Raw genomic sequence first — 9,281 nt, 5'->3', positions numbered from 1 at the left:
CCCCAGGCCTCGTGGCTCTTGCTGGCTTTGGGCCCTGAGGGCCTGCCCAGGAGCATGGCAGGCTCAACTGCCCCGCAGCAGGTCCATGAAGAGGCCTCGGGCTTGGCCCAGGGTGGCTCCCATGTGGCAGAGGCCCATGAGGACAACAAATTATTTGGTTTCAGCTGAGGCCACCAACCCCAGGACAGAGAGGGGCCTTGTGGCCATGAACCTCGTGGGGCCATGCCACTGCCCTGCTCCAGCCTGCACCATGTGGAGACGTGGCCATCCCAGAGCACTGCAGCCGTTGGAGGGGATGGCAGTCGGGGAGCCACTGCCAGGCTGCAGGCTCCACCAAGGACCTTCTTCCTGGCCCCAGAGAACACAGCCCACCTGCCCCACTGTCATCATGTCTGCAGGGCTCTTCCACCCCATGGGTCTGGCTTTGGTCGGGAGGCATTTTGAAGCTGGTTTCTGATTGTCAGCCTGGTTGGCACCTGGGAGCAGTAATGAGGCGCTTTGTTAACCCTCTCCTGAATTGCACCTCTTCAAAATTGGGGGTGAGAAGAGGATTGAAGCAAAACAACTTGCTAAGGGACAGTCAGGTCAGCAAAACGTTAGCAGGTCAAGGGAGATGCAGGGTTCCCCTTGCTCTCTGCTGCAGTGCTAGTTAACCTCACGTTGCAGAAGAAGTTCAGCCTTGATCATGGCAGTGCTGGGGTAGGAAGTTATAATCACCACCTGGTAGCACAGGCTGAGAAAGAGGTCCTGGGGTGCTTTGGGATTCCAAATTAGCTGCACTGGGCTGCAGCTGCTCATCTGCTCTCAGCAGGGAGCTGTCAGAGAGATGGGCTGCCTAATAGGGACAGAAAGAGTCAGGATTTACTGAAGTGTCTGCACAGAGGTGGCTGTTGAATCTGCATGTGCAGCTCAAAGTCCCCAACAGAGGAGTCTCCCTCATGCCTCTGCAAAACGGAGGGGAACAGGCTTGGGGGATTCTCCACAGGGGCAATTAGAGAGGTACTGGGAGGACAATATCTTGGGTGCCAAGAGATGAGAGCATGGCTGACTGTGCTGAAGATGACTAAGAGTCATGGGAATGAGGAGAAAGCTCTAGGTTTTGGCCAGAGGGATGGCTGGAGAGCACGAGGGAGCTGGGCAGTGCAGGAGTCCAGAGAGAAGAAACAGCAGCTTTTGGCTGGAGGAGGTTTCCTCTCAGCAGTTTTTCCTGGCAGGACATGGGGAAGAAGAACATGAAGCAGAGACAGTGTGGTGTTCTGGGGGGCTCCTGCCCAGAGCTGGGGGCTTGGAGAGTGGCTGGGCCACAGGAGAGGTCTGGCTGATTATCTTTCCTCCTTTTGAGCCAAAGGGGCTTTTTAAAGGATGTTTGTTTCCCTCCTTCTTCTTTTTATTTTTTTTTTTCCGGGAACAAATGCCAGCTCAGAGAGAACTGACTCACTAGTGCGAACCAGTATTAAACCAGACAGGTTGTTAGCAGAGAAGGGAAACAATCTCTCAGCCTTTGAGGAGCTTCTTGCCTTTGAGGAGCCTCTTGCAGAGCCTCTCTGATGGCAGCAGTTCACAGGTGACAAGTCACAGCTGGTGTACATGGTCCCTAAGCTGAGCTGGGCACACCTGGGGATGCTCAGACTGGTGGGACAGGCTATCTGCTGGGCTTCCTGCCTCATTGGTGGCCAGTCTCTTCCTGCCTGTGGGTGGCACCCCCAAATCCTGCAGTTGCAAGCAGCAGCTCAGCCGCTGGAGTGTTACTGGGGTGGGCACAGCTCCTACTGCTCAGGGCTTCCTTCCCCAGGCTGTCACAAGCAGGTTGACACAGCTGTAATGAGAGCAGTGCCAGGCTTGTGCAGGTCCAGCTTTATGCAGAAGACTTCTGCTTTGCATGGCCAGCTGATGCTGTTTGCCCAGGTGGGCCCATGTGCCCAAGCAGCTTTGAGCAAGAAGCAGCACTGCTCTCAGAGGAGCTGCACCCTTGCTTTGAGTCACCTGGAGCCCAAGGATGCTCGTGGAGGCCCCCATGGCCAAGATGGCACACTAGGAGATGGCACAAGACCTTCCCACTGCCTGTTTGGCCATAAGCTGGCTATGGGGGAGAGAGCGGTTGTGAGCACTGGGAGCCCAGACTGGTTTCCTAGGTGGGAGTGGGGCCAGGCCATAGCAGCCTTGTGGGACCTCTGCACTGTGCACAAACGGCCACAGCGTCAACTGCCCTGCAGTAGCTGGGAGGCATGTGGGAAACAGCCATGTCCTGAGTCAGCTGTCAGTACCCAGACAGCTAAAAGTCCTGCTGTGGGGAGCCTGACTGCTGCAGCAGGCCATGTTTGTCTCCAAGGGCACAGTCCAGATTTCTGTGCTTCCCTGGTCTCCTATGCAAGATGCCTGTCTCATCATATGTCCTTGCTGCCAAAGAGGAGAGAAACTTGTTTCAGGTGGGGAAAATGTCTTGCTGGAGGTCCCAGGGTCCAGCTACTCATTTCCCTCCCAGCAACTCCTTCTCGGTGTCTCCACATGCAAAAGGCCTGCTGGACGGGGAGCAGGCAGTGAGAGTGAGCCAGGTTCTTGGCTAAGAGCTAGCAAGCCCCCTTCCCTGCTTCCCTGTAACCTCTCTAGAGATGAGGTGATTTTTTTCCCCTGCTGATTCAGCTCCTGGAGAAAAATGCTGTGACATGGCTGAGCTGTGCCAGGTGACTCAGAGCAAATCTGGGGAGAATTGGCTTGAGCTGGTCAGGGAGCCTGCAAACCTCCTCTCTGGGAAACTGAGCAGAAATGAGAGCTCAGGACAGGCTGTGCTGGAAAGGGGAGCCTTGCTGGGACTTGAACCTGTCTCCTGCTGCAGCCGGTGCCTTGGGTCTTTTGGATACACAAAGGGTTTCCAGAAGCTGGGGTGTATGAATCCCTGTGCAAACGGGCATGACTGCTGCTGGCCAGGACTTGCACTGGGGCAGCATCACACAGCCTGAAAATTGGGACAAAGTCAATATATTTGAGCCTCAGTTCAAAATCCTCTTTGTGCAGCAACCTCAGCCTTTCCAAGCATGCAGGTCCAAGCTGGCTGCAAACAGCTCTGCTCAGCAGTCTGGGCTAGTTTTTGAGAGGAGCAGATTCAGCAGAGCTGCAGAGAGGAGGCAGCTTTGGGCTGGACCCCAGGAGGTGACTGTTTCCCATGTGGTTGGGGGACTTCAGCACTTTCGGGGTGGCAGCAGGAGGAAGGTGAGGAGAGCAGGAGGAAAGGAGAGAGACACAGGGACCTGGGATGAGAGCGTGATAGTGTGGGGAGCCAGCACTTTGGGGTTTCACCTTTGGAGGGTAGTTGCTGCTCCCAGAAGGAGGGGAGGAGGACTCAGCTCAGAGAGCCAGACATGAGGAGCTCTGTGCACTGTAACTCCCACTGGTGCCCTGCTCCCATTGCTAGCCCCCCTCTCTCCCACTGCCCTGAACCATTACGCTATGGAGAAAAATCAACTGTGCTGTGATGTTCCCACACCTCCCTCCGACCCCACGCTGCTCCAGCCTGGAAGACCCACATCCCTACCCTGACCCAAGCCCAGATCCAGCAGTGTTACCCAGGAGGGGGGTAAGCCCCCAGCACTGGGGTTCAGGATGTACATGTTCCCGGTGCATCTTCCCATAGCTTGGCTGTCCTTCCATTCACTCACCTTCACTCAGTGCAGCACGACCCACAGGCTGGCCCGTTACCAGATTGCTGGGGCAGATCTTGTTTGCAGCCCCTGCTCCTTACCACATCCCTGGGCTCAGCTGCTGCCTCACTGTGCTTCTCTCTGCCTGGTTCTCAGCTTGGCTTTTGCTAAGCATTGGGGTCATGCACAGCGTATTAACATGCTTAGGCTTCACCCACGGCACGGTTAAGCTGTGTTCCCAACCCATCTGAGTGGAAGCAGGTGGAAGCAGCTGAAACCAGGCAAACAAAGGAGGAGATGACACTTTGCAAAAAGAAGAAACACCTTTAATTTTAAACTTTTTCTTTAAAAACATATTTGTAAAAGTTTACAGCATAAAAATAATATCCCATGGCTATAGATGTGACATAGTACAAGTCCTACAAATACATCTGTAAACCTAGGAGAATGTTAACTCTTTGGTACCTCAGTCTGAACTCTGTTATCTTCCTCGCCCCAGGATGGTTTCTGGCAGACAGTGTGGAAGCAGGTGCTGTTTCCCTTCAGGGATGCTGCAGAGTAACAGCATGATCCCAGCTAGTTAGCACAGCGGCTGGGAGAGGGCAGCGAGCACGCTTCGGGCAAGTTTTGCAGGCCTTTGTAACTTCGGTGTGCTCCATAAAGGAGGAAAGGAGAGGAACAAGTGGGACACTGCAGGCCTCCCAGTACACCCTCAGCTCTAGCTGACCTTCATGCCTCCTCGCAGTCCAGCAAGAAGAGCCATCTCTCCAAGTGCCACCTGGGCTAAACTGGAGCAGTTCCCCTGCCTTTGCCAGAGTCCTCTGCATCCACCTGGGCATGTCCCAGAGAGCCCAGGCTGTGCTCCCCGGGGCTGACTTGGCAGCCCACTGCTCTCCGGTCCATGTGGGCACACGTGAGGTTGTGCAATTTGCACTGTATTCGAGCTAGGCACCGAGCCCAGCTGGAGACCTTTCCTAGCACCTGTGCGTTGGAGCAGGGGGTTTGCCTCCGCAGTGCATTAGCTGACATCCCATTTTAGAAAAAGCCCCCAAAAGGAGATGTCTGTGAATCCCCTTCTCCAGATCTACCCAGTTTTACACAGGCGGACCCTGGACTTCCCCACAGCCAAAACCTAACCCACTACCTAGTACCCTGTATCTGCGGTGCTGTGTCTCCCCACTCTGGAGAGCTGGTGAGCCCTGACTGGGAAGAAGGGGAAGAGCCATTTCCCACTTCGGGCTAACTTCCTTCTGGCTGCACATCTGCATTGCACTTCTGTGTCCCATCCCCGCGGGACTCCACCACAGTCCCCTCGACAGGTGAATAGAGACGATTTAGTTATAAGTAAAGTCCACTGTGCTCTAGATTTCATAACACGACACAAACAAACACTAGACATGACACTCTCACTTAAAAAAAATAGAAACACGCGCAAACCAAGGAGAGAAGGATTAAAACCTGCGCACACATCAGTCTGAGACACATCTTAAACATGGAAAGAGACACCAGAGTGTCACATTAGTTTCTGGGATACACTTAGGCACATATGAAATAGTGACTGGCAGTAGGATTATGCATATATTGGTGCTGATAACGATGCAACAGCTGTAGAGTAAAATATGGTCTACAAATAAAAGATATTGCACTAGAGGTGGGCCCAAGCTGTGGCATGTGTCCCTTCTGGGGATCTGGGCCGTGAGTAAAAGTCTCAGTTTGGGTCCACCTCTGAACATAAAAACACACCCCAACAAAAATACTCATCATCAAAACTGAAAACCCGGAGGGACCGCTTCCCTTCAGAATCTCATCAGAGAAATTATGGCTACAAAACTGATAGGCCCAGAACAACCAACCATTTCCCACAGCCCTCACCCGTCAGACCGTGTGGGGACTGGAATGTGGGAAGCAGAGAGAGAGGGAGAGAGGGCTGGGTCCAGCTCCCTGTGCAGAGTGAGCTTGTTTTCGGAGCTGCTGGAAGCCTCTGTCCCTGCAAAGCTCTCTCCTAGAGGAGAGTTCACCCAGCTGGGGCTACTGGGATGTGCAGCTGGAGCCATCGCTGGTGCAGAGCTTACCAGTTCATTACCAGTACCAGGCAGCATCCAGTGCCAGGGTACCTGCACCAGCAGCCAGAGCTGCTGCTCTGTCCTGGGCTGAGATTTGCTCCCTGCAATGCATGTGCATGCCCTCACTAAGGGGTTATAGGAATAGCCAAATTAGCATAGGAAAGTACCGCAAAGTGCAAGACTTGGCCCTTGTGATCCCAGGGCCAAAGGGAAATTTGGTCATACCTCTCTGGAGTTGAGAATGGTACCATAATGCAAAGAGATTGGCGTACCGATGTTAAGAAGGGAGAGGGAAGTGGGATTAGCAGCAATTTGCTGACAAATCTGACCCCATCAGTAGCCAGAACAGGTGCAAAGGATAATTGAAATAGATGCACAAACAGGATAAAAATGCAATAGCCATCCAAGTGTAGTGAATGCCCAACCAATAGGAGAGGATACCTGAGTTCCCCCTTAGGGAGAAGAAATAGATCTTTGCTTTCAGGACTGTGGAAAAGCATTTGATAGTGGGAAATTAGTAATTCATCTGTAGAACATGGAGTTTAGTGCAGGAATTGTGAAGTGAATAAGGAAATGTCCCAAAGGAGGGTGAGAATGGGTTAATGGATGGGGAAATCTTTTGGGCTGGAGGGAGGTAGCAGAAGTGGTTCTCCAGGGTTGCTCTTGAGACCAAAAGCATTAAATATTTTTATTAGTTAGTCCAGCCCAAAAATAATATGTTTGTTAATAAAATGTGCTGATGACCCAATGTCTGGAACAGCAGGAAGTATCTTGGTTAGAAATGCCAGAAGAGTAGAACGACGTGGGTGCCTCGATCAGTCAGGGGATGAGTCCAAACTACCAGTATGTTGTGACTGGGAAAAGGCCAACGTTAGCCAAAGCTACATCAGGCAAGACAATTCCAGCACAGATCAGAACATATTAATGCCCTGTGCGAGGTCCTGATTTGACCTGCCCTAGAGTACTGGCTACTTCTCGTCACCCTTGATAGAGAAGGACAAATTGAAAATGGAGCTAGCACAGACAGTGGCTGTTAGGATGATCTAGTGTAGCATCCTATGGGCTCAAGTTGCAGGGACATGGATCCTACAAAGCACCTTGGAAGTTAGAAAAATAAAGTGGTCTGACCCCAAAGATGTCAGGCATTATTGCTTCCCTGTGGTAAGCATTGTTCTTTGAATCAAGACCACAGAAGGTGGCTCCTTTCTTATAAGCAGGAGGAACAGAGCATGGAAAACAGCTGTCATTCACAGTGTGATCCCTATGGATGAAGGGGAATCTGACTATATGGGTTGAAAATATACTCCACTGGCTACTAATAAAAGTGCTATTTCTTATGTTCACATTTTATCAACAATATCAGCCCACAAAATATCTACTCCTCTTTTCGTTGCATAAATGGCAGTGTTACTAACTAGTAATGATTGACAACTTAAGATAGAAACTATCTTGCTTGGGGTTTTCTGGAAGAAGTCTCAGATTTTCCAAGAAAAAAGAAGAACTCTCAATAGCTCTGAGGTGGCTGAAACCCAGAAAGACACTGACTGAATTTTCAAACTTGTCCGTGCAGTTTTTGTAGGACACACACAGAGATGTGCATAAGCAGGGCAGCAAAGGGGTTAACAGGAGTGAGGGCCATGCAGCAAATAGAGCTCTGTGCAAGGTGAAACTTCTCCTTTTGGGAAAAAGCCTGCTCATTTCTATGCTGATGTCACAGTTGTGGCTTTTGGGGTCCAGCTTTCCTCTCTATAGAGCAGGAGCTCACAGCTGATTTCAAAAGTCTGATGTTTCTCCTGCTTTGAGTCTCCTCATTCAAGTGCCATCCGAGAGCACAAGAGGTCCCAGGCCTGTCTGTGAGAGCTGGGAAGGAGGCAAAAGCAGGAGGAAGATCTCCATCATTTTATTCTTCAAAACCCTTTCCAAGAGAGAGGAATCTTGCATGATTCCTCTTGTTCTGCTTGGTTCCCCATGGCACTTCATCCACAGTCCCCAGCAGGCTGCAAATGACTGTGCCTGGCCAGCAGAAATGCTGTTGTTGAAACCTACCTTCCTTTGTGTATTTTGGCCAACAGAAAAATTTGAAGTGGCGGGGTGTTAGACACAGTTCAGCCCTGGCCAAACAGCCTTCCGACCTCTCTCCTGCTCTCTCTTTCGCAATGTCCCTGGGTTGGTGTTCTGGCATCCTAATTGCTCCCCACAGTCTTGCTACGACTCAGGAGGGACCGGTGAGATCTCCCAGTCTGTGAAAGAGGGTGAACAGTCTACCACAAAGGAGCCTTTGCTTCCCAAAGATAAAGCACAAAGATTTTGCAGCCGACAGGGTTATATGACTTCCCAGCAGATGAGCTGGGCTCAGTGGCAGTAGAAGATTAATGAATAGCCATGTTTATTCCTTATACTGGCCCTGACTGGATTAATATATTTGTTCCCTTTAAATCTTCAATAGAGGCTATTTAGCTCGATGTCCACACAGGCAACAGCAACACTGGATTGCCCTGTTTGCTACCGCAACAAAGTCATCGTCAGAGCGTTTCCTGTTCCTGGCATGCCCTTGGGATCCCTAGGTGCTGTGCTGGGCAGAAAGGGGTTCAGGGTGTGACAGTCCCTCCAGGGGGGAGCAGAGCTGCAGCCCAGAGCCATGGTACCTGTAGTGCTTCTGATACACTATCCACCGTAGAGGAGCTGTCGAGAAAGGTGATCCGATATCTCCAAGACACTCTCCGGTCTCTCCAGGCCTTGGCTGTGCTTGAAGGAGAATCCACTCAATGTGCTCTTGATCTCCAGCAGTGGGAGTTGGGTGTTACGGCTTCTCTACACCCCGGCGATGGGCGCCAAGGAAATCTTCTGTCCTGGTGGCATTTCACAGAACCTGTGCCACAGTATGGCTAGTGCTCAGACCGTCAGAGAAGTGCTGGTGCAGAGGAGCTGAAACTCATTGCCATGTAATGAGTGTGGAGAGCGAAGAGGTTGGAGGATCATATTAGCAAGGCAGAAAGTGGCCCCTCATGTGGAGATCTGGCCTGTGTCTTCCACTTGAAGAGAACATGTTGGTCTGTGAGATGTCTCCTTCCAGCAGTGGTTTGATCACTGGGGAGGATGTGGCAGTGATATGGAGGGTTGATGGCGCTGAGCCACCTCTTTGTAACAGGGGAAGAGGATGGCAGTGGGGAAAAGTCTCTAATTTCCCACCTGATCCCAGGAGATGGGAGGGAGGGAGGAATGCCAGGACAGGTGGGGATGTCCCTATGAACAAGTGCAAAGCTTGGCTCTCTGCGACGTCTGGTTCAGCCCCTCAGCTGGCCTTGCTGTGGGGAGATGCAGAGTCAGCCCAGCTCTGACTACAGGAAACTCTCCTCCACCTCGTGGTGCCCCGTGTTCGGCTCCTGGCAGCCCGGCTGCGGCTCCGACTCCTGCTCCTCGTCCTGCTGAGGGCCCAAGGGGCTGTCACAGGATATTGTAGAAGACGTGTTCACCTCGTTCAGCATAGAGCTGAAGGGGGACAAGGAGGAGAGAGAAATAAGTGTCCTGTCCCAAGTTTCCTGGGAGGAGAGGATTCCCAAAGGGTGAGATATGCCTTGAGCTT

The 9,281-nt window shown here is 51.8% G+C and overlaps 1 protein-coding gene across 1 annotated transcript in view; it reads right to left on the bottom strand.

Annotated features, from left to right (window-relative positions):
* Positions 1-3,939: 3,939 nt before the first annotated feature.
* The window catches only part of PDGFRB (platelet derived growth factor receptor beta), a 33,472-nt gene continuing 28,130 nt past the window's right edge, over positions 3,940-9,281 (bottom strand). Inside the window, exon 23 of the mRNA XM_026122660.2 lies at positions 3,940-9,187. Within this exon, the coding sequence (XP_025978445.2) occupies positions 9,037-9,187 (151 nt within the window). The 3' untranslated portion in view covers positions 3,940-9,036. The remainder of the gene's footprint in view (positions 9,188-9,281) is intronic.

Source organism: Dromaius novaehollandiae, chromosome 15 (assembly GCF_036370855.1).
Source record: "Dromaius novaehollandiae isolate bDroNov1 chromosome 15, bDroNov1.hap1, whole genome shotgun sequence".
Classification (NCBI taxonomy): Eukaryota; Metazoa; Chordata; class Aves; order Casuariiformes; family Dromaiidae; genus Dromaius; species Dromaius novaehollandiae.
This window is presented reverse-complemented; position numbering and strand designations above follow the sequence as displayed.